Raw genomic sequence first — 25,815 nt, 5'->3', positions numbered from 1 at the left:
AGAGTGCTACTTGCTGAGCCATGGTTGATGTAAAGCGGCCTTCATTGTCCCAAGAGACTGGGAAGTTCTGCTGCTAGTGGCAGTAAATAAACACCATCGAAAATGAATGGGTGTGCTCCTCTGCTTAATAAGCTGGTACGGGGGGGGGCAGTACAGGTGCATATAATACTTATTCGTTGATGAGTGGTGGAGCGACTTAACAGCTTTGAGAGCCTAATGTTCAATCTTCGAATGTGTTAAAAAATTCACCTCATCGATCTGTTTGTGCCTTGTTTATTTACAGTATTACAGAGTAGGGACAAGATCACCACCAGTTGCTACAAGTTCAGAATAAAGGATGGTTCCTTCATCACATTACGCAGCTACTGGTTCAGTTTTCTCAACCCATGGACCAAGGAAGTTGAATATCTAGTTTCCACAAACACTGTTGTCTTGTAAGTTGCTTTTTGTGGCTGTTTTCAGTGGTGGAAGATTGTAGGGAGTGGTGGAGTTTGGGTGAATGGGAGGGTGGAACAATACTTCCTGAATCCTTTACCGATTGGGCGGTAATGAGCAGGCGGAAAGGCAGATCCCATCATCCGCTTTCAACAGCACTGTTTCAATCCTCCACTGACCACTCTGCCACCATCCACCCATAACAGGCACAACATTATGTAGAGCTACCCAAAGCCTAATTCCCATCAAGTCCCATTCAGCCATCTCCCCAAAGTACTTTGGTGACACTCACCACCATCCCATGCCCCCCCCCCCCCCCCAACCCTGTCACCCCCATGATGACTCCATTTGGCTCATTTTTGAAATATCATCCCTGTTTTCAAATTCCTTCATGGCCTCAGCCTTCGCTGTTTCTGTATCCTCCTCCAGCCCCACACCCCTCAGATCCATGATTTCAATCGCTCTGCCATTGGTGGCCATGCCTTCACCCTGAGCTCTGAAATACCCTCCCTAAACTTCTCCTCCTCTCTAACTCTCCTTCCTTCCTGAAGATGTTCCTTACAATGTACCTCTTTGACCAAACATTTGGCCACCTTCATTAATATCTCATGTGTATAAATCTATCTGATAGGGCCACATTGGGGTGGTTTACAACATTAACGGCGCTATATAAATCCATGTTATTGTGGTTGTATAACCAGGAGCTGTCACATATGACCCTGCCGGTCTGTTGTGCCTGTGTTGGGTCTTTTGAGAGAGCAATTGTGTTTAGTCTCACATTTCTGCTTTTCATCTGCAACGCTACAAGTTCATTATCCTCATGTACCTTTATAGCCCCCTTTTTAAAAATGTATTTATGGAATCAACTTTCCCCTTTTTAAATCTATGGCATCTAGTCACCGGCCCACTCACCCAGAGGAGATGATTTTTCTGTATCTCCTCTATCGGAATACTCATCACCTTGACAACCTCCCTGAGGTCACCCCTTACCCTTCCCAGTTACAAGGGGAACAGCTCTAACTTTTTCTAATCTCTCCACAAACCATGAGTCTCTCATCCCTGGTAAATCACCACGCGCCCCTTTCTAAGGTCTTGACGTCTGATCCTGATGTGTGGTGCCCAGAATTGTCCATTATAAATTTCGCTGAGATTTAACTGGTGATTTGTAAAGTTCTAGCATGGTTTCCTTGGTTTTTGTGTTTGATGACTCGATTTATGAACCCAAATAACCCATATGCTTTGTTGAACCACTTAATGAAGTTGCCCTGCCTCCTTTCAATTATGCCACTTTGAGTCTGCTCCAAGGGAATTGACTGACTATCGACTGCTGTCTTATAATTTCAGTGCCAGTTCTCTGGACCGAGGAGATACAGCCACTCTGCCTCTCGCAGGTTCCCCTCCGAACATGGATAATGTGTTACCAACTGGAGAAGGTATGCAATGGGTTTCAATTTTTCATTTTAATCAACGTGTCGAGATTTTGCTTCACTCCCAGAAGGGGATTTGCAGCTGATTCCTGTTTTCCCCCAAGATGTTGTCTCACCTCTGGGTCTGTTTTTCCTTAGCAACAGGAGGAAGCTATCGAGCCCCTCGAGCCTGTTCCCACAATTCAGGGAGTTCATGGCTGACCTGCAACTTTGAAGGATTTAGGTTATTCCGGACCTGATAATACTTTATTAATAACCTATGCTCTAGGTTAAGCCACCAAAAGAGGGAAATCCATTTCTCTGCTAAGACTCAAAATAGATCTCACGAAGGGAGAATGCTTTTCCGGGTCTCGGACAGTTAAATAGGATTCGAGTTACTTTTTAAGGGAAAAGTTCAGATACGGTTACCTCTGTTGGCGTGGGTCCTAGTCATTAAGAGTTCCTAAATGAGTGTCTAGGATTTTAAACTTTGAGAGTAAGTCTACACGGTATAATTTTAATCAAAGTACTTTATTGTAAAATACTCCCAATAGATGCATACAGAATTGCAGAGTTAAAAAGTCTTTAGTTACCTGTTAATAATATTAGAACCCGTTAACAGTCCTTTGTTATCTGCTAACACATTAACTTCCCTTAAGAGAATGTGATATCTAAAACATGGAAAATCCTAAAGTATCTCCTATCAATTTCTAATGCATTTCTAAGAAGCTTAACAGAAACATACTTACAAAACCATGATGGTCTTTGTTTGACGAGGCAAGCTTGAAGAACAGAGCTTTAACCCACACTCCCGCAGGGGAGTGAGAAGGTACCTCTCTGCCAAAATGCCCCTCTTTTTATACATGAAATCTTCTAATCGGTCAAGGACTGTCTCTGTTGTCTTATCACTTATTGTTGGTTAATTGCCTATAGCCAAATGGCTAATTTGATGTATTATCATCAATATATGTTTTAATGATCTTAGTGTCTGCGTGAATGTCTGGTGATTAAAAAGATATATTGGCAAAGAGGGACTCGTATAGAGATCTGTCTCTTTTCAGGGTTGCCATGATACTTAGAGATATAGATTGTCAAATAGACACTTCTTTGAGGGTGTTATTCTAAATGTCAAGAGTTATATATGATGTGGAGATACCGGCGTTGGACTGGGGTGAGCACAGTAAGAAGTCTTACAACACCAGGTTAAAGTCCAACAGGTTTGTTTCAAACACTAGCTTTCGGAGGACTGCTCCTTCCTCAGGTGAAGGGGCAGTGCTCCGAAAGCTAGTGTTTGAAACAAACATGTTGGACTTTAACCTGCTGTTGTAAGAAGAGTTATATAGTTAAGGAAGGATTTGTGTATTATTTATCTGAAGAATTTCCTATCCTCATGGTTTGAATAATTATAGGTGCAAGGGAGTAATATAAAGAATTTACGGTGTGTCAAAGCAAGGTTTTCCTTATCCTGTATTTGTTTGGAAGGTATTAACGATCCTTGAAGTCAGCTAGGAGTTTCTCCCAGCAAATGGTAACTTCTGGGCGACTAATAGCTGAAGTGGTTTTATTCCACTTTGAATTGAAATACTGGTTGTATTAATTTCTGTTGCCTTATTTCAAACCGAATTCTGCGGCGCACATGATACTGTATTCATCACACAACCTTAACTCCCTTTGTCTCCTGACCTTTAATACTGGTGGCTAATGGAAAAATCTATCACTCTCCGATTTAAAATTAACAATTGATCTAGCATCCGAACTGTTCTGATGGAATGTACAGATCTGAAAGGTCTTATTTTTCTCGCTGTGCAGACTTGCTTTCCGATATTTACTATTATTATTTTACATTTCCAGCATCTGCGACATTTTGCGTTTGTAGTGTTCTTTGTTTCTAGTTAGTCTGCTTTAAATCACCTGGAACTGTTGGACAAGGGAAGGAAGCTACTTTTGGGCTGCTTCACCTAATCCAGTCTTTCATGTGGTGAACAAAATCTGTTAGGAGCCATTCTTTGATTGAAGGAAGGATTCAAACGCAAAGAAGCAATTTTCAGCAAAATTCTGCTTTGTGTGTGCATACAATAGGAGCAGGAGTAAAAGCATGAGGCTCCTCGAGCCTGCTCTGCCATTCAGTATGATCACGGCTGACATTGTCCCTCAACTTCACTTTCCCAGCTGCTCCCTTGATTCCTGGAGAAACCAAAGACACCCATCTGTTTCAGTCTTAAATATACTTCCACCGCTCCCTGGGGTAGAGAATTCCAAAGATTCACAACCTTCCGAGTGAAGAAACTTTTCCTCCTCGTAGTCAATGTTTGGCCCCTCATCCTGACGCTGTGCCCCTGAAACAACCTCTCCATGTCTACCCTGTGACAAACCCCGTCAGAATCCTGTATGTTTAAATGAAATCACTTCTCATTCTTCCAAACTCCAGAGAGTATTAGCCCAATTTACTCAGCCTCGCATCATGGGCCAGCCCCCTCATTCCCAGGTAGCAACATAGTGAATGTTTTCTGCCTTCAATGTAAATAAACCTATCCTTGGATATGGAGACCAAAACTGAACACAATATTCCAGGTGTAATCTCACCAAAGCCTGAAACAATTGTACTTCAATCCCCTTGCAATAAAGGTCAACATATTTTCCTAATTCCTTGCTGAACTTTGTGTTCCTTGAAATTTAATAGTAGCTTGCAGCATGGAAGGAGATCATTCAGCCCTTCACATGTGCACTAGCTCTTTGAATTTGCATGCTCAGCTTCTGCCCCGATGCCTCAGCTGGCAGATGGAGAGAACATCAGAGCCAATCTGGGCCAGGAGGTCCCGGTGTTCACCCCCGGCTTGTGCTGGGTAAATCTTGATGATCATTCACCAGATTCCTGAAGTCTTTCCAGAGTTGGCCGCGCTACCCTGTTGTGGGAAGGGCTTTTCTGCTCTTCAATTCCCCAGCAGTTTGAGAATGCTGATTTGGTGCTATGAAAATCTGCCTAAAGGGTAGGCAGTAAGACCACACCGGACCGTCCCACCTTCTTTTGGCTGGCTTTTCATCATCCTGCCACCATCAGATTGGGGCCACCCTGCTGCCCAGGCCTAAACCCGCACAAAGGCCCATTCCCCTCTCAGTTCTGTGCTCGCTGACCTACATTGGCTCCCAGTCCAATAACCCTTAGATTACTAGTCCACTAACATAATCACTGTGCTAACTGTACCACAGACACTTTTGAACTCTTGTCCTTCTCTCGCACTGTCTAGCCAGTTCAAAGCGTGCACTCACCACTGTTCCTGGCATTCCTGGAGGGACCCGTGCCGGAGCTGGAAAGATTGGCCGGATGATTGCTGAGGAAGTTATGGAACTACAAAGGTAAGTTATTGTACAGTTCGCTGCTCTGTGCCTTTTCAAAGCATCTAGCTCATTGCTTCACTCGTCAGAAAGCGAAACTGTGATGTGCAAAATGTTTGTAGATTTCAAAACCTTGACCACCCCCCCCCCCCCCCCCCCCCCCCCCCCCCCCCTCCGTGTTAGTTCAACATCGCACAAATTTCACACAGTAACGCCGAGCCATGGCTCAATGGGTAATGCTCACTCCTGTGTCAGAAGGTTTTAGGTTCAAGTCCCACTTGAGAAACCTGAGCACAAAAACCAGGCTGATTGCCCTCAGGGCATTACTGAGGGTGTGCTGAACTGTCAGAGGTGCTGGGTCTGTCTTTGATCTGAGGTATTAAATGAGATCCTGTTGCGTACTGGGGTGGATGTGAAAGATTCCATCACACTATTTTGAAGATCAGCAGAAGAGTTCTCTCTAGTCTCTCAAAATTATTACATTATTGTACGTTACTAAAAGCATTACTATATTCCTAAAAACATAAACTGATCATTATTATGTTGTTGGTTGCGGATTGCGGTTTTAAAATTGGCTGCCATGTTTCCAACCAGCAGCGTGCAGAGGTCTGGTGATGCCCGGGGCCAATCTTGATTGTATGCCCCAAAGACTCAAGTATAAGGCCTAATATACTGAGATATATTATGAGAAAGGAAAACATTTTGAATATATAAACACAGATGAAACATGAAATAAACGCTTTATTCGATTTTAATATTAATCAATCAAATTTATTAAGTTATTTTCCCCAAATGATACCTCCTGTCACAAAACACCTGAACTACTTCACTTTTTACATCAGCTGTGAGAAATTTTTTTTCAATGCTTATTAAAGCCAGGTTGGTCAGTAGCTCCTGTGACATAGAAGACCTCAGATATGTTTTTATTAATTTCAGTTTTGAAAATGACCTTTCACAGCTTGCGACTGAAAATGCAATTGTAAGCAGTAATCTGTATGAAACACACAGCGTCGGAAAGACATCCCTCCCATACTGCAGTAAAGACTCCAGAGCATCTTTAGGATCAGGGGGAACTCTATTCCCTCCAGCTCGAAGGAGCATCACAAAATCAATAATTTCATCATATAACTGAATTGCAACCACATCATTGTCATAATAATTTGCAAAGTCTGAACATTCCTTTTTTAATTTCTCTCTTTCTTGATCATCTTCAATCACTACTGAATTCAAGTTCAGAAGAAAAGAAAATCGGTCACTGAGTCTTTGAAGACGGACACTGCGGTCTTCAATTTCAGTTTTTAATCTGTTCACAATCTCTACCATTACTCTATTCATTTCTTCTTGTGCCGTCAGTCCACTATCTCTTGCTGACTCTCCAGGCATTCTTCTTCTTCTCCTTGTTCGTGCAATTGGTATTCCCCAATTTCACAATATTCATTGGCTAAATCTATTGCATTGTGGATAATTTCGTCATTCTTCAAATTCAAGATATGAATAAGTCCTCTCAGATCACAAGAAGCTTCATGGAACTCCATTTTCGGATCCTGCAAACGTTTTGAAACTTTCTCCACTGATGATAAAACTGAGTACCAAAAATTTAATAAAGCTATAAACGGGAACTGTTGAATAGAGTTAAGTAGCGATCCTGCATCAGATTTAGTTTCCCTTGAAAATTCTCCTTCCAGCAGGTGTTGAAGGCTTGCAATAACGTTGTCACACTCTTCGTGGATTACTTGCACAGCATCATGGCTGGAACTCCATCTTGTGTCACACTGTCTTTTCACAGTCCGAGTGATAAATGATTTTAACACTTCCCAACGAGAAGTAGATGAAGAAAAAAAAGTAAAGAGTTTTTCTAGAATGCCAAAAAATGTAACAACAACAGGTTGCACCTCACTTGCATGGACACAGGCCAAATTGAGGCTGTGGTTCTCGCAGTTCACAAACACAGCTTTTGGGTTAACTTCAAGAATTTTTTGTTGAACACCTCCTCTCACTCCAACCATAACTGCTGCGTTATCATATGCTTGACCACGACAGTCATTCATGGAAATTTTGTCTTCTTACAATTTTTCCTGAATTTTATTTACCAGGCTGACTGCATCTTTCTTGTTGACTTGAAAAAATCCCAGAAATGTCTCCTTTATTTCTACTTTTCTGTTTTCATCAATATGAACGTAACGCAGAATTTCAGAAACCTGATCTTCATGGGCAATATCTGGAGTTGAATCCAGCATTATGCTAAAATATTTGCGTCCTTAATTTCGGAAATTATATTTTTCTTGACAGTTTCACCAAGAAGATTGATTATTTCGTTTTGAATTCTGTTGGACAAATAGGTGACACTTTTTGGTTTCTCTTTCCCTCTCTGCAAGTGTTTTGCTAAGATGTCATCATATTTGGCCAAAAGTCTGATTGTTGCTAGAAAGTTTCCTGTATTTTCACTGACTGTCTCCCCTGGCTCTGATAACCCAGATATTCCTTCTCCTCGATGTCCACGATAGGCCAGGTTCTGTTTTGCCAGAAAAGATATAACCTCGACAATCCGTTCAGTTATAGCTTTCCATCTTTTCTTTTCAGCAGACATTTGCTGTTGAAGTTCAGCATCTATCGTAGTTGAATGATGGAGTCGAACTACAAGGTTCAGGTATTCCCTCATGTGAGCTCTACGAGAAGGGCTTTTCTCATGGTCAGGTATTGTTGGATTTAATTTTCTCCAAGTGGAGAAACCGTCTTCCTTTCCAAAGTTTGACACAGACGACAAATGCTCCTTTGAAAACAAAAAGCAAACAAAACAGTAGCATGCTTTCCGATATGGAGAGTATAACAACCATTTTCTCGCCACAATTTCTCCGTTTGTGGAAACTTTATCAAACCACTGTTTGGAAAATGATCTCCCATCCTTCTCAGCAAATGGACCACTTTTATTCTGATATCTTTCAGGGCCATGTTGTAATATTGTCATCTTCAAATGATCTGGAATCGGTTTCTTCAAACAGCCAAAATCGCTTCTTTGCAAAGATATGCAAATATCTTCTTTATTTTCTTCACATGGATCATCATCCTGACAACGAGACTGAGGAGAGAGAGTATTATGTTCTGACCGAGCTGAATCTGTATCAGAAAAATCCTTCTCTGCACCCACATCATCTTTTACTTCTCCAGGTTCTCCTACTTCTTCTTTACTTCTTTTTATCCATGCATCTAATGCCCCTCTTTGATGGGACTCTTCTTCGACTCTGGCCCTCTTTTTTTTCCTGTTCTGTGCTCCAGTCGGTTGTACACGAAATACTCGTACCACTTCATTTTCTATCTCAAAAACCGTAAGACGCATGAGAAAATGGGAAGAAAATGGTAAACAATCGGTCAGTTGCAGACGGATAAAGCATATTTCATTTCTTTGTTCCTTCGTATCAAATTATTTCACACTGATTCTCCACTGATAATTTTGTGCAATTTATATCATAGATTTGCAAATTAGTGGTATCTGTATTCGAATATTAGCATGTTAAGGAATAAATGTCTCCTATTCCGAGATTAAATGCCATAGCAGTCCTCTGATCATCCAGGCTTCACTCTTACTACATCCCACATAAATATTTCATTAAATATCGCCAAAAAACCTATAACAACTGTAGTTGCACCTGTTCTAGAGCTATTCACTGACCTGAGTAGGTAAAATAACTAATCTAGATGCACAAAAAGCTGAAGAAAAGACGAGTTATGACTCGAGGAAACGCAGGAACGAACAGCCACGTCTGCTTGTTGCTTTTGATGGTTGCTGAAATTTTAAAATTACTATCTTATTTCCTTCTCTGGGGCAGCACGGTGGCCTAGTGGTTAGCACAACCACCTCACGGAACTGAGGTCCCAGGTTCGATCCCGGCTCTGGGTCAATGTCCGTGTGGAGTTTGCACATTCTCCCCGTGTCTGCGTTGGTTTCGCCCCACAACCCAAAAAATGTGCAGAGTAGGTGGATTGGCCACGCTAAATTGCCCCTTAATTGAAAAAAATAATTGGGTAATCTAAATTTAAAAAATAAATTTTTAAAAAAAATTAAAAAAAAAAAAAAATTTTTTTTTCCTTCTCTGATTGGATGCCCCCATCCAATGGATGCCCGGGGCCAATGCACCGTCGCCCCCCCCCCCCCCCCCTCTGCACACCACTGTTTCCAACATTACTCCCGTGACTTCACTTCAAAATCAAACTACTTCAATAAAACCACATCCTGAGGTTGTGAAAGAAGATAGAGAAATGGAAATCCTTTCTTCCTTTTAAAAAAAATTTAGAGCATCCAATTCTTTTTTTTCCAATTAAGGGGAAAAATACCGTGGCCAATCCACCTACTTGCACATCTTTGGGTTGTGGGGGTGAGACCCACGGGGAGAATGTGCAAACTCCACATGGACAGTGACCCGGGTCCTCAGCGCCGTGAGGCAACAGTGCTAACCACAGCGCCACCGTGCTGTCCCCTCTTTTCCTTCATACCAGAGATGGCTAAGAGGAGATTGAATGGTGGTGTTCAAAATTTTGATTTTTTTTTTTGTGAAAAAATTTCCTTTGTAGTTCTGGAGAAGCTTTATCTACTGGCAGGATCAATAGCCATCGGACACAAATTTAAGATAATTGTAATAACCTCCGGTAGCGGCACGTTGGTAGAGGTCGCATGTTTGGTGGCTCCTGCTAGAGTTGATCTTTTTTAGGCTCTTTACACCCAGAGAGTGGTGATCCTGTGGCATTCGTTACTGCAGGAAGCAGTTGAGGCCAAAATACACTGCTTTCAATAAGGAGTTAGATATAGCTCTTGGGGTTAAAGGGATCAAAGGGCATGGGTAAAGGCAAGAACTGGTTTCTGAGTTGGATGATCAGCCATGATTTTTTTTTTTAAAGTATTTTTATTAAGGTTTTGCAGAATAAAACAGTAGTAACCATAATAACAAAACAAACTAGAGTGAACATTAACATAGTGCAAAAAGAGAATATACAATAACAATTAAATAGACATTACCCCACGCAACCCAGTCTTCCCACACCATCCCAATGAAGCACTCTTTCCCCCCCCCCCCCCCCCATGGATTGCTGCTGCTGCTGCTGACATTTTAATTTTCCCCGAGAAAGTCGACGAACGGCTGCCACCTCCGAGAGAACCCTAGCGTAGACCCTCTTAAGGCAAATTTTATTTTCTCGAGGCTGAGAAACCCAGCCATGTCTGTATCCCAAGTCGCTACACTCGGGGGCTTCGAGTCCCTCCACATTAATAAAATCCGTCTCCGGGCTACTAGGGAGGCAAAGGCCAAGACGTCGGCCTCTTTCGCCCCCTGAACTCCCGGGTCTTCGGACACTCCAAAGATTGTTATCTCTGGACTCGGCATCACCCGTGTGTTAAGCACCTTGGACATTGTCCTCGCGAACACTTGCCAGAACACTCTAAGCTCCGGGCATGCCCAAAATATGTGGACATTGTTTGCAGGGCTGCACTTGCACCTCATACAACTGCCTTCTACCCCAAAAAACTTGCTCATTCTCGCTGCCGTCATGTGTGCCCGGTGGACCACCTTAAATTGAATTAGACTGAGCCTGGCACATGATGAGGAGGAATTAACCTTGCTCAGGACCTCTGCCCACAGACCCACTTCCAACTCCTCACCTAGCTCCTCCTCCCACTTGCCCTTGAGCTCCTCCACCGGGGTTTCCTCTGCCTCGTGTAGTTCCTGGTAGATATCCGACACCCTCCCTTCCCCCACCCAGGTGCCGGAGAACACCCTGTCCTGTATCCTCAGTAGCGGCAGCGTCAGAAAGGCCACTACCTGTTTTTTTCAGGAAGGCTCGTACTTGCAGATATTTAAAGGCGTTTCCTGGCGGCAGATTAAATTTGTCCTCTAGCGCCTTCAAACTGGGAAAGCTTCCGTCTATGAACAGATCTCCCATCCTTCTGGTGCCTGCCCTCTGCCAGCTCTGGAAACCCATCATCCATCCTACCCGGGACAAACCTGTGGTTGTTGCATATCGAGGTCCAGACCGACGCTCCCTCCACCCTCTTGTACCTCCTTCACTGGCCCCAGATCCGCAGTGTCGCCACCACCACCGGACTTGTGGAGTAACAGTCGGCGAGAACGGCAAAGGAGCCGTTATCAAAGCTCCCAGACTAGTACCTTTACATGACACCGCCTCCAGCTGCTTCCCGCCCCCCCCATCGCCCACTTCCTAATCATAGCTATATTGGCCGCCCAGTAGTAGTTGCGAAAGTTCGACAGTGCCAACCCACCCCCTCCCCCCCCCGACTGCGCTCCAACAGCGTTCTCTTTACTCGTGAGGTCTTGTTCGCCCACACAAAGCCCATAATGATCCTACTCACCCATTTAAAAAAGGCCTTGGGGATGAAGATGGGGAGGCACTGAAAGACGAACAAAAATCTGGGAGGACAGTCATTTTCACGGTCTGCACCCTCCCTGCCAGTGACGGCGGGAGCATGTCCCACCTTTTAAAGTCCCCTTGCATTTGCTCCACCAACCGGGTCAGGTTGAGCCTGTGCAGGGCATCCCATTTCCTGGCCACCTGTATACCCAGATAACAAAAACTTCTCTCTACCATCCTGAGCGGCAGCTCTTTCAGTTTCTCCTCTTGCCCCTTGGCCTGGATCACAAACAACTTGCTCTTTCCCATGTTCAGTTTGTACCCTGAAAAACTACCAAAATCCCTCAGGATCTGCGGAACCACCCCCATCCCATCCACCGGGTCCGAAATGTACAGGAGCAAACCATCCACGTATAGCGAGACCCGATGTTCCACCCCCCACCCCCGAACCAGTCCCCGCCAGTTCCTCGAGGGTCTCAGCGCCATAGCTAGTGGTTCTATAGATCATAGAATTCACAGTGCAGAAGGAGGCCATTCGGCCCATCCTTCTGCACCGGCTCTTAGAAAGAGCACCCTACCCAAGATCGACACCTCCACCCTATCCCTGTAACCCAGTAACCCCACCCACACTAAGGGCAATTTTGGACACTAAGGGCAATTTAGCATGGCCAATCCACCTAACCTGCACATCTTTGGACTGTGGGAGGAAACCGGAGCACCCGGAGGAAACCCACGCGCACACTGGGAGAATGTGCAGACTCCGCACAGACAGTGACCCAAGCCGGGAATCGAACCTGGGACCCTGGAGCTGTGAAGCAATTGTGCTATCCACAATGCTACCGTGCAATGGCAATGATCAGGAAGCTGCTCAATTAATTGGGGCTAAGTTTAAGGCCCACCTAAAAGCGCGCGAAGCCCCTCCAAGAATAAGAAGGAACTCTCGACAAAGATTCAGACTCTTGGATTTGGCTCTCAACTGGAGACCCTTCCACCAGCACGACCAGAAGCAAGTAGGTTCAAGGTCAACGCTCGCTACCAGACAGACGACCTTAGCTGTACTCCTGTTACCTCTTCAAACCCAATAGCCTCCGATCCGAACAATGTTCATTGTTCCTCTGACCTAAGTGGGCACCCGAAGTAAAGTATAGGTGTTAGTGATGGATATAGTTTAGCCTGTAGTGTTATTGTACATGAGTAGATCCTACTGTGTGTAAATAAAGTAGTATTGACTTTGAACTAACTAACTGGTGTATTGGCTCTTTGATCGATATTCGGGTTGAACCTTGTGGTGGTATCGAGAGATACCTGGTGACTCTGAAAGTATACACGTAATTAGGATTAAGAAAGGCGACTATATTGACTGCTATATTTATAGCAAGTAAACAGAGCAACAATGGTCCCATTCCAGGGGCAGCCCCAGCCCGCTAGCCTCACTGACCACCCATAATTCCCATTGACAGCGAAGGCCTCTGTCCACCCGGCTGAAGGCTATTGCTATTTGGGAATTGGTAACCTTAGTTAAGTGAATACTTCACAGCTCCCAAGTGGATCCTCGTGGGTAGGCGTACCATGTATCATGTGGGAGTTATTGCCTAGCATCCCAATCTGATCGTGATGCTTGAACACCGCAGGAGGCAACACCACGGATGCACAGCCAATGTCCGAACACCCAGGGGCTGGGCCCCGCACTGAGGACATTTTGGCAACCAAACAAATAACCTTTATTGTCACAAGTCGGCTTACATTAACACTGCAATGAAGTTACTGTGAAAAGCCCCGAGTCGCCACATTATAGCGCCTGTTCGGGTACATAGAGGGAGAATTCAGAATTCTCAGCTGCTACAGGAATTGAACCTTGTTCTGCATCACAAAGCAGCTGTCTAGCCCATTGAGCTAAACCATGCTAGGGCAAATAGTAATGGGGAGAGGGGACACCCCTGCCTCGTTCCCCGGTGAAGCTCGAAGTACCCCGACCTCAGCCGGTTTGTACATACACTTGTTACAGGCACCTGGTACAGCAATTTCACCCAGCCAATAAAGCCCTCGCCAAATCCAAACCTCCCCACAGGTACTCCCACTCCACCTGGTCAAAGGCTTTCTCTGCGTCCATCGCTATTACCACCTTCGCCTCCCCTCTCTCTGAGGGCATCATAATAATATTCAAAAGACATTGGTATTGAGATGTCTGTCTTTAACAAACCCAGTCTGGTCTTCCTCTATCACCCCTGGGTCGCAATCCTCAATTCTTGTGGCCAGAATCTTAGCTAACAATTTGGCATCCACGTTTAAAAGTGAAATCGGCCTGTATGACCTGCAATGTTCCGGGTCCTTTCCTCGTTTAAGAATGAATTAGATCAAAGCCTGTGATATTGTTTGGGGGGAGGGTTCCTTTCTCTCTGGCCTCATTGAAGGTCCTCATCAGGAGTGTGCTCAATATTTCCGAAAATATCTTATAGAATTCTACCTGGTAACCGTCCGGCCCTGGGGCTTTACCCAATTGCATGCCCTCTATACCCTTGACAATCTCCTCCAATTCAATTGGGGCCCCCAGCCCCTCCACCAGGTCCTCTTCCACCTTTTGGAAACCTCAACTGGTCCAGAAATTGCCTCGTCCCTTCCGCTCCCGTCGGGGGCTCCAACTCGTATAGCTTACTATAGAATTCCTTAAAGACTCCGTTCACCCCCCCTGGATCCAAGACCGTGTTACCCTCCTTATTCTTTACTCCCCCGATTTCCCTGACCGCCTCCCTCTTTCGCAGTTGGTGTGCAAGCATTCTATTCGCTTTCTCCCCATACTCATAGACTACCCCGCTTGCCTTCCTCAGCTGTGCTACCGCTTTCCCTGTGGTCAGCAGTTCAAACTCTGCCTGCAGACTCCGCCGCTCCCTCAGTAGCCCCGCCTCGGGGGCCTCCGCGTATCTCCTATCCACTCGGAGTATCTCCTTCACCAGTCTCTCCCTCTCCGCTCTTTCTCTCTTTTCCCAATGGGATTGAATTGAGATGAGTTCCCCTCTGACAACTGCCTTCAAAGCCTCCCAGACCGTTGCCACCCGTATCGTTTGTTTCCAGATAATCCTGGATGTTCCTGCTAATCCGCCCACAAACCTCTTTGTCCGCCAGCAGCCCCACATCCAGTCTCCAGAATGGGCGCTGCCCTCTCTCCTCACTAAGCCGCAGGTCCACCCAGTGCGGGGCGTGGTTCGAGACTGTGATTGCTGAGTATTCTGCCCTGCCACCTTTGGGATTAACGCCCTGCTCAAGACAGAGAAGTCTATGCGAGAATCAACCTTATGAACGTGGGAGAAAAAAGAGAACTCCTTCGCTCGGCCGCGCGAACCTCCAGGGATCCACCCCTCCCCCTCTTCTCCCCCCCCCCCCCCCCCCCCCCCCCCCCCACCACCACCACCACCACCACCACCACCACCACCATCTGCTCCATAAAACCCTTCAGTTTCTTAGCCACTGCCGGTCGCTTCTCTGTCCTGGACTTTGACCGGTCCAGCTCGGGGTCGATGACTGTGTTAAAGTCTCCCCCCCATGATCAGGTGGTGTGACTCTAAGTCTGGGATTTTGCCAAGCATGCGTCTTATTAATTCCACATCATCCCAATTTGGAGCATAGATGTTCACAAACACCACCCGGACCCCCGCCCACTTTCCACTCACCATTATATACGTGCCCCCCTTATCTGCCACAGTTCTCCCAGCCTCGAATGCCACACCCTTACTGATCAGAATTGCTAACCCCTGGTCTTCGAATCCAGCCCTGAATGGAACACCTGGCCTACCCATCCTTTTCTCAATCTTGTGTGATCTGCGAGCTTTAAATGTGCCTCCTTAAGCATTGCTACGTCTGCCTTTAACCCCTTTAGATGCGCGAACACGTGCGCTCTTTTGACCGGCCCAGTCAAACCTCTCACATTCCACGTGATCAGCCTGGACGGGGGGCTAACCACCCCCTCCCCGTGCCGACTAGCCATCGCCCTTTCTTGGCCAACCTCGAGCCTGCTCCCATCTCTTCCTGGAGCGTCCCCGCAGGGAGCCGCCGCCCCCGACCCTCAATTGGTACCCCTCAATTGATAGCTCTGTCAGCAAAGCAGCATCCCCCCCCCCCCCCCTTGAGGTGTTGGGTAAGCTGGGTCTGCGAGGACTGCGTTTACTGCAGTGGTGAGAGAGACAGGCTTCCAACACTTGAAGAAATGCAACTCGATTTTATTGAACTCTTAACTATCATACATACTTTAACTGTGGGTTGACACTATGCTGACTTGACTGGAGACCTGAGGCTAACCTGACCAGACTATCTTACTACCACATGGTGTATGTTCTAGTTGTTGCTCACGGGCTCTGACTGTCTGAGGCTGGATCCCCAGAGAGTGGGAAAACTAGAGCCCTCTGGCTTTATAGTGGTCGTGTCCTGCCTGGTGATTGGCTGCTGTGTTCTGTGTGTTCATTGGTCATCCTGTGTGTCAATCACTGCCTGTCTGTGCACCATCATGAAATGAAAATCATTTATTGTCACGAGTAGGCTTCAATGAAGTTACTGTGAAAAGCCCCTATCATATACCTGTATGTACATTATGACATCTCTCCCACCCCCCCTTTTTTCTTTACTTTTGTGTGTGTGTGTGTGTGTGTGTGTGACTATATGCAAAGTATGTGAACGTATTTACATGGGAAGGTGTCTAGTGCAGATAGAGGGCAAATAACAAATTAGGAAGAAACAATATGTACAGATGTGTAAACGGATCACAAAGCAATGAAACATTCAATCTATAAATTCAGTCTCTGTGGCGGGCGACGAATTCTGGTTGACCGCCTCAAGGGTGGGTCAGGAGCCGCCTGCACTGGAATGGGCGGAACTGCCTCCAATGTAGAGATCGGTGAAAGAACTGGCAGATCGGTGGCCTCGTGGAAGGGCACGTCCTGAGGAACCAGCAGGCGAGGCGGGACATCGCGTTCAGGTGGCGAGCGTGGAAGTAGCCGCGGTGCCCGCCTATTACGCCGAAGAAAGGAGCCATCAGGCATGCGAACAAGGAACGATCTCGGGGCCACTTGCTTAACCACCACAGCTGTGGCAGACCAGCCACTGTCAGGTAGTTGAGCACGAACCAGGTCAGCTGGGACCAGAGCAGGGAGATCTGTGGCGTGGGCGTCGTACGCCGACTTGCATTGGGCCCGAGACTGTTGCATCCTCTGCAGGCGACACTTTTCAACCCCCAGGTGACCCTCGTGGATTTGTCCGAGGACCAGCTCTCGCATGCTCTGTGGGATTACTATCCTGTCCAGCTTCATTAGTATGCCGTCCACTACTGCTAGATCGTCCTTTACATTACAGAACTGTGGGCACTGCCCCTTTTGCCAACCATCCGTGAGATCGCGCATGACCCGCTGGAGTAACGGATCCCTGGCCGTCTCCTGACGAATCTGCATGACCCTTTCATCAGTGGCCAGAAAGTTGGATGCACAAAACCTCACCTGAGCATCTATCTGACAGACAAAGTCCGACTGCTCAAACGGCGTGGTGATGGATCTAGAGAGTGCGTCGGCGACAATGAGCTCTTTGCCCAGGGTGTAGACCAGGTCGAAATTGTAGCGACGGAGTTTGAGGAGGATACGTTGTAGCCGTGGCGTCATATCATTGAGGTTCTTTTGGATGATGTGAACCAATGGCCTGTGGTCCGTCTCGACCATGAATTTGGGGAGGCCATACACATAATCATGGAATTTTTCAATCCCTGTGAGGAGGCCCAGGCATTCTTTTTCAATCTGAGCATATTGTTGCTCAGTAGGTGTCATGGCTCTAGATGCATATGCGACTGGGGCCCAGGAGGAGGATTCGTCCCGCTGGAGGAGTATTACCCCAATGCCAGCCTGGCTCGTGTCGGTGGAGATCTTTGTCTCCTTAGCGGAGTCGAAAAACGCCAGTACCGGGGCCTTGGTGAGTTTCGCCCTGAGCTCATGCCACTCTCGCTCATGAGCGGGTAGCCACTGGACGTCCGTAGTTTTTTCAACGAGATTGCGGAGAGCTGTTGTGTGTGATGCAAGGTTGGGGATAAACTTCCCAAGGAAGTTGACCATCCCTTGGAAGCGGAGGACCGCCTTCTTGTCCTCCGGGGTCTTCATAGCGTTGATCGCCGACACCTTGTCTGCATCTGGCTGAACACCGAACTGCAAAATGTGGTTGCCAAGGAACTTTATTTCTGCTTGACCGAACGAGCATTTGGCTCTATTGAGTCGGAGGCCATGCTCGTGGATCCTCTGGAACACTCGTTTGAGGCGATCAATGTGCTCCTGCGGAGTTGTGGACCAGATCATGATGATATCGACATACACTCGCACCCCCTCGATGCCCTCCATCATTTGCTCCATTATTCAGTGGAACACCTCAGAGGCGGAGATGATGCCAAAGGGCATCGGTTGTAACCGTGACAACCGAACATGGTGTTAAATGTGCACAGCTTTCGACTGGACGCGTCCAGCTGTATTTGCCAAAACCCCTTGGAGGCATCCAGCTTCGTGAAAAACTTGGCGTGAGCCATTTCACTGGCGAGCTCTTCTCCTTTAGGTATAGGTAGTGTTCCCTCATGATGTTACGGTTCAAATCTTTGGGGTCGATACAAATGCGAAGTTCCCCTGACGGTTTTTTTTTTACACAAACCATGGAGCTAACCCAGTCCGTGGGTTCCGTGACCTTAGAAATGACGCCCTGGTCCTGGAGGTCTTGCAGCTGCTGCTTGAGGAGGTCCTTAAGGGGTGCCGGCACCCGACGCGGTGCATGAACCATGGGTGTGGCATTCGGCTTCAGCAGCATCTTGTATCGGTAAGGGAGTGTGCCCATACCTTCGAAGACGCTGTGGTATTGTGCTATGATGTCATCGAGTTGGGTTTGGAAGTTGACATCTGGCGAGGCCGTTGCCTCTGCGGCCGACATGGTGTGAACGCGCTGCACAAGATTCAGGAGTTTGCAGGCCCGAGCACCGAGCAGGGAAGCTCTGTTGGTTCCTACAATTTCAAAACGCAGGGTTGCTTTTGAAGAACGATGGGATACCGCAAGCTGGCATGAGCCACTGGCAGCAATGGCATTGCCATTGTAGTCGAGGAGCTGGCAGGCCGGTGGAAGAATGCTTGGCTTGACGCGGATGGTGTCAAGGTCAGACTTTGAAATGAGGTTCGCTGAAGCGCCGGTGTCCAGCCTGAAGTGTATGCGAGAGTTGTTGACCATAAGGGTGGCAACCACTAGTCTTCCGGATCAATGCTCATCACTGGGAGTTGTTTCACCTTCTTGGCTGAAAGCATCGTATGCTTGGTGATGATGCCCACCCGGAATGGGGATGTGAGGCCCTTGGTGTCGGGATCTGGAACCATGTCGGTGTCGGAGTCTGCAACGGGTTGCTGTACTGAACGGACGTTCCTGCGCTGCGGCTGGGATCGATGTGTGTTGGGCAGTTGAGCAGATCTGCACAAGGCTGCGTAGTGGCCAAGCTTGCCACACTGGAGACAGCGTTGAGATTTCGCTGGACATTGCCGCTTTAAATGTGCGGAGCCACAGTTGTTGCACATCATGGCGCCGACATCAGGACGCTCCGTGTGCCACCGCGAATGCGCGGTGCGGTCGAACGATGTGCGCACTTGCGCAGTTTGGTTGTGGCATGCATGCACAGGAGCCTGGGAAAAGCATGCAAAATGGCCGCCCTCATCCAGACTCTGGGGCCCTGGAGCTGTTTTGTTAATGCCTGCACCCGGTCCGCATCGTGGGGGCCTTGCCGCGCCGTCTCTGCCGCCTTGATATGGGAGTACTGGTTGTTAGCGTACTCGTGTAGAATGCAGGTCTCAATGGTAAGGGTGAGCTGCTTAACTCTAAGGAGCTGCTGGCGAAGGGGAACGGAGTGGACCCCGAAAATGATCTGGTCGCGGATCATGGAGTCGGAAGTGGAGCCATAGTTGCAGGATTGCACGAGGATACAGAGATAGGTTCATCCTTACCATGAAGCTTCTGCTGGAACACATAGCGTTCAAAGCTCTCGTTGACTTCGATGTCACAGTGGCTGTCGAACTTCAGCAGGACTGTTTTAAACTTTGTCTTGTCCTCGCCTCCAGCAAAGGTGAGGGAGTTAAAGATGTGAATAGCGTGGTCCCTGGCTGTAGAGAGGACGAGAGCGATCTTCCTGGCATCCGATGCGGCTTCCAGGTCGATGGCTTCAAGGTACAGCTGGAATGATGCGGAGCTGCGGGGGAGGGCGGATGCTGTCCATGTTACCAAATGGCTGATTGCTGGTCAAAGGCAGACTATCTCACGGTAGATCCATCAAACTCAAGCATGACTCACTGGTACCATGATGTGTTGGGTAAGCTGGGTCTGCAAGGACTGCGTTTACCATAGCAGTGAAAGAGACAGGCTTACAACAGTTGAAGAAGTGCAACTCGATTTTATTGAACTTTTAACTATCATACATACTTTAACTGTGGGTTGACACTATGCTGACTTGACTGGAGACCTGAGGCTAACCTGACCAGACTATCTTACTATCACATGGTGTATGTTCTAGTTGTTGCTCACGGGCTCTGACTGTCTTGAGGCTGGATCCCAAGAGAGCGGGAAAACTAGTGCCCTCTGGCTTCATAGTGGTCGTGTCCTGTCTGGTGATTGGCTGCTGTGTTCTCTGTGTTCACTGGTCATCCTGTGTGTCAATCGCTGCACCATCATATACCTGTGTGTATATTATGACACCCCCCCCCAACTGCCCCACAACCCAAAACCCCCCGCCAAGCACCAGTTGGACACTTGCTCACCCACCACGAAGCCCCCGAGAGTCAGCCAACCCATGCTGACCCTGGCAGCTCCCGCCCCTGGCGTCGATCAGACAGTCGCCTCATTGTCCGGACCCTCCTCCCCACATGAATAAACCAATTAAACTACCTCTCCAGCCACAGTGAGTAAATAGTAATACGAAACAAAAAATAAATAGAAGACACTAACATTGCTCCGTGAGGAGACACTTGATGAACCAAGGCTCCAATTTCCCGAAAACTCGCACTAAGTACAGGGCCTCCTCCCCCCCTCCGTATCTCAACTTTGCCGAAAACACTGCACCCTCCAGCCACCACCACAGCCCTTACACGCACCCAACATTGTATACAATCTTATATTAGAAACGGTACCGTGTTACCCAGCCCCACCGCCGCATTCCACCAAAGCTTAGCCGTCCTTTAATTCGAGTCCAGCTTTTCTTGTTTGACGAATGACCACGCCTCATCCAGCGTCTCAAAATAGTGATGCCGTTCCCTGTACGTGACCCGTAGCCTCGCTGGGTGTAACATCCCAAATTTCACGCCCTTGCTGAAGAGGGTCGCCTTCACCCGGTTGAATCCAGCACCCCTCTTGGCCAGCTCCGCACCCAGGTCCTGGTAGATGCATATCATGCTGTTCTCCCATCTGCTCCTCCATTCTTTTTTTTGCCCACCGCAAGACAAATTCCTTGTCCGAGAAGCGATAAAATCTCAGCACCATGGCCCTCGGCGGTTCACTCGCCTTGGGCTTCCTTGCGAGGGCTCTGTGCGCCCTGTCCAGCTCCAGGGGTCAAGGGAATACCCCCGCCCCTATCAGTGTCTCCAGCATCTTGGACACAAATGCTCCTGCATCCGACCCCTCCACACCTTCGGGGAGGCCCACAATTCTCAAGTTCTGTCTCCTGGACCTGTTTTCTAGGTCCTCCAGCCTCTCCTGCCACTTCTTGGGAGGTCATCCTGCGCCTCCACCTTAAGGGCCAATATGACCAACTCGTCGTCCTGGTCGGATAGCTTTTTCTTCATCTCCTTAATCACTTTCCCTTGTGTTGCCTGAGTTGGATCAGTCATGATATTAATGAATGGCGGAGCAGGTTCGATTGGTGTATACCTCCTTCTCTTTTTTATGTTTCTAAGGCATGGTAGCAGAGTTTTGGACGACCTCAACTTTACTGTTAGTAAACGAGGACATTTTACTGTTGTAAACGTGCAATGAGGAGTGCATTAGAATAGTCAAGTTGAGATAATTAAGGTATCAATGAGGGTTTTAGCAGCAGCTGTGCTGACATTGGGGCAACGTTGGGCAGTGTTACAAAGTGGAAATTTGCAGTCTTGGTGTTGGCTCAATACCAGGGCAGAAGCTCACCTTAGGGTCATATGCGCACCAAGCTGGTGAGCTAACCATTAATTGTGAACAGGTAAGATTTGAATATGCCAAATGATAAAATAAAAATAGAATAGAATCATCAAACCAGACAGCACAAAAGGACTCCATTTGGCCCATCGTCCTTATGTCAGCCCATCAAATGGAGCCCAGGTTCCCTGTGCTTAACCCATAGCCCTGAAAAGTTTTCAATTATTTACCTAGTTCCCTTTGGAAAGTTACAACTGAATCTGTTGTCAGCACCCTATCCGTGCCAGGTGACAAAAACCCACTGCACAGATAAACGTCTTCCTCTCCCCCTCTAGTTCAATTATCTTAAATTTGAATACAGCCGCCCAAACTCCCCAGCCATCACTTCAGCCATCTTTTCCACTGTAATGGGCGCAGCGTCAACCGAAGAGCTCTCTCCTGCCATATTTTCTCGCGCTGAACTCCTCACCATGTTCGATGGCGGACTTTAGCTCGCTCCAATTTTCCCTGGGTTCTTTTTTCCAATTTTTGATATCCTTGGAATGCGTCAGACCTTCCCACAACTTCTCACATAAGAATTTCAGTCCTAAATAGTCTGCCCCGAATCCTTAGACTGTGACCCCTGGTCCTGGACTCCCCTGCCATCGGGAACATTCTTGCTGCATCTGCCCTGTCTAGTCCCGGTGGAATTTTATGGGTTTCTTTGAGATTCCCTCTTCTTCTTCTGAACTCCAGTGAATTTAATCCTAGCTGAGTCAATCCCGCCTTGTATTTCAGTCCTGCCATTCCAGGAATCAGTCTGATAAACTTTGGCTGCATTCCCTCTGGAGCAAGAAAATCCTCAGATAAGGAGAGCAAAACTGCACACTTATGTTCCCGGTGCGGTCTCACCAAGGCTCTCCTATAATTGTAGCCAGGCATCCCTGCTCCTATACTCTAATCCTTTCACTATGAAAGCCAAATGCCCTTTGCCGCTTTTACCCCTGCTACAACTGCATGCTTACCTTCAGCAACTGGTGTACAAGAACACCCAGGTCTCTCTGCACATTCTCCTCTCTCAATCTACAGCCATTCAGATTATAATCTGCCTTCCTGTTTTTGCTCCACCAAAGTGGATAACCCGTTTCTCCACATTATACTGCATCTGCCATGCATTTGCCCACTCGCTCAACTTGACCAAATCACACCAAGTCCCATTCCCCTATTGCCCCTGTGCTCACTTAGCTACACTGGCTTCTGGTTAAGCAACGTCTTTGTTTTAAAGTTCTCTTCATGTTTTCAAATCTCTCCATAGCTGTACTGCTCCCCATCTCTGTAATTTCCTCTGAAGTAGCTGCACCCCTCTAATTCTGGCCTCTTGAGCATCCTGATTTGAATCATTCCATCTCTGTTGGCCCTGCCTTCAACTTCCTAAGCCTGAATTCTGGAATTCCCTCCCTAAACTCTCAACCTCTCTTTCCTCCTTTCCTCCGGGTGCTCCGGTTTCCTCCCACAGTCCAAAGATGTGCGGGTTAGGTGGATTGGCCATGCTAAATTGCCCGTAGTGTCCTAATAAAAGTAAGGTTGGGGGGGGGGGGGGTTGTTGGGTTACGGGTATAGGGTGGATACGTGGGTTTGAGTAGGGTGATCATGGCTCGGCACAACATTGAGGGCCGAAGGGCCTGTTCTGTGCTGTACTGTTCTATGTTCTATGTTCTATGTTCTATGTTCTAAGACGCTCCTTAAAATCTCCTTTGACCAGGCTTTTGGTTATTTGACCAAGTATCTATTGATGTGGCTCCATGTCATACTTTGTTTTATAATATTCTTGAGGATTATCTTGGTATGTTTCATTACATTAGAGATGCTATTTAAATAAGTTATTGTTGTTGTAATGTGACTTTGTATTTGACAGGATTAGAGGATCCTCCCCTTCAAGTTGCAGCTCTAGTCCGCTTAACATCACCAACACGCCACCTCCTGATGCATCATCTCCAGTAGGGAAGAAGGTAGGAATTTATTCTGCGTCCATACCACCCTTGAGCTGGTTCCATCAATGTCCCCGGTCCATTTAAGTCAATAATACAGTAGTGAAACTAGGGATGGTATCCACTGCTGTTCTTACTCTCTCCACAGGATGGCAGTGTTACCTCTTAAAAATAACAGCAAGAATCATCTATTGCTCCCGAGGTGATGCTGTAACCACACTCAGCCATTTCCTATTCACAGCCAAAAGATATCCCATAACCTCCAGCTACCAGAGAGCAATTCCGCAGGAGATTCAGCAGTGAACTCTTTCTTGTAGTGCATACTTCCTGTAACTGCAACTCTTATTGGGGGAATGCTGCATAGTCAGAGGTGCTGTCTTTAAGATGAAATATCAAAGTGAGGCCCCATCTGTCCATTCTGGTGGATTTAAAATATCTCCTGACGCTGCCTCGAAGGGCAGTGGAGTCATTCCTGGTGTCCTGGTAAATATTTATCCCCAAATCAACATTACCAAAAAATGCGATTTGGTCATTATAAAATTGCTTTTTGTGGGATCTTACTGTGCACAGATTGACTGCCACATTTCCAATATTAAAACCAGTTTTACACCTCCAATATGGATGGGGCTGTTTGAGTTTCTGATTGGTAAATAAAAGTAGAGTACTGGTCACCTTTGGTCATGTGAACTTAATGGGCAGGATTCTCTGCCGCAGTGATTCTCACAGCCGTTTTGCCGGCGCCTGGGGGTTTCCAGATGGCGTGGGGCTGCCCCACAATGGGAAACCCCATTGACCGGCCGGCGTAACGGAGAATCCCGCCGGCGGGTCGGGACAGAAATGTGGCGGGACGGAGAATCCAGCCCGATGTGTCTGTACCCGTGAACTTTAATCTCTGTCCATTTGTTGGTAAAATAGGTCCGATGAGTATTAACACTGTGCCGAGGACCGGGGTTGATCCTGGCTCTGGGTCACTATCAGTGTGGAGTTTGCACATTCTCCCCGTGTCTGCATGGCTCTCACTCCCACAACCCAAAGATGTGCAGGGTCTCGCTAAATTGCCCCTTAATTGGGAAAAAGAGAATTGGGTACTCTCATTTTTTTTTAATGGGTCAGATGAAGAGTGAGTTTTCTTGATTATCATGCCTACTTTACATCCTCTCATTAAATAATTCGTCACACGTTTCATAATAGACATATATTGAGTTATAAAATGGTTTCTGACAGAACAATGTTTCAATTATAAATATTTTGTTCATTTTCTTCATCTCTGCCCTGATTCCTTTAACAGTTATCTTATCCTTTCGTTACTAACGCACTTGCCAGTGGAAAAAGTTTCTCATTTAGCCTAGCGAAAACCTTCATGATTGTGAACACCTCCATTAAAATCTCCAATTAAACTTCTCTGCTCCACTGGGAGAAACCCCAGCCTCTCTAGTGACTTCACATCTGGAATTCCCTCTCTAAGTCGCTTCCCTCCTTTAAGGCACTCCTTAAAACCTATCACATTGACCAAGCTTCTAAACACCTTGCAAATATGTGCCTCGGAGTCATGCTTTCTGTTTATAGCTCCTGCGAATGTCTTATTACATTAAGTGTGCGATGTATGTATAAGCTGTTTTTCTTGTCCGTGGTGTAGTTGAAGAAAGAGTTGGTGCAAGTGGGACCATGTATTTGGGTTATTCTTTGACTCTGATGTTGTGATCTGTCTCTCCCCAGATTCTGAATGGCGGCACATCAGACATAACCAATGCAGGAGTATTGCCAGGGCATGTGACTGACAGCACTGGTTACCCATACACTGACAACAGCTCTCTGCTCAGTAAGTGTTGCTCCCTTTGTTATCAATCGCAAATCGTATCAGTTCCCCCAAGTTCTAAACCTGGGTCCTGCGCCAAATACTGTGTTGGTGCTAGTTTTTTTTATAAAGCTCCGTCTGGGCCACGACTGGAATATTGCAGCCAGTTCTGGTCATAGGTGTGAGGGTGCAGAGGGGATTTACCAGGAATGGTTGCAGGGATGAGGAATTGCTGCTACAAGGTTAGGATGGAAACGCTCTTCTCCTTTTGAGCAAAGGAGAACGAGGGGAGATCTGATAGACAGACATGTCGGAGATTATAACAGGCTTAGATAAGGGAGATAATGGAAAACTGTTCCCATTAGCTGATGGAGCCAGATTTCCG

The 25,815-nt window shown here is 47.0% G+C and overlaps 1 protein-coding gene across 7 annotated transcripts in view; it reads left to right on the top strand.

Moving 5' to 3' along the window:
• LOC119971796 (aryl hydrocarbon receptor nuclear translocator-like protein 1) overlaps positions 1–25,815 on the top strand; it is a 94,571-nt gene that overhangs the window by 62,643 nt on the left and 6,113 nt on the right. For all 7 annotated transcript variants that reach the window (XM_038807937.1, XM_038807933.1, XM_038807935.1 and 4 more), the window contains 5 exons: positions 284–434; positions 1,780–1,868; positions 5,087–5,195; positions 23,563–23,656; positions 25,352–25,454. In XM_038807937.1, coding sequence (XP_038663865.1) covers positions 284–434; positions 1,780–1,868; positions 5,087–5,195; positions 23,563–23,656; positions 25,352–25,454 — 546 coding nt within the window. The remainder of the gene's footprint in view (positions 1–283; positions 435–1,779; positions 1,869–5,086; positions 5,196–23,562; positions 23,657–25,351; positions 25,455–25,815) is intronic.

The sequence above is a fragment of the Scyliorhinus canicula genome, chromosome 9 (genome assembly GCF_902713615.1).
Source record: "Scyliorhinus canicula chromosome 9, sScyCan1.1, whole genome shotgun sequence".
Taxonomy (NCBI): Eukaryota; Metazoa; Chordata; class Chondrichthyes; order Carcharhiniformes; family Scyliorhinidae; genus Scyliorhinus; species Scyliorhinus canicula.
The sequence above is the reverse complement of the archived record's forward strand: the minus strand, read 5'-3'. Positions and strand labels throughout refer to the sequence as shown.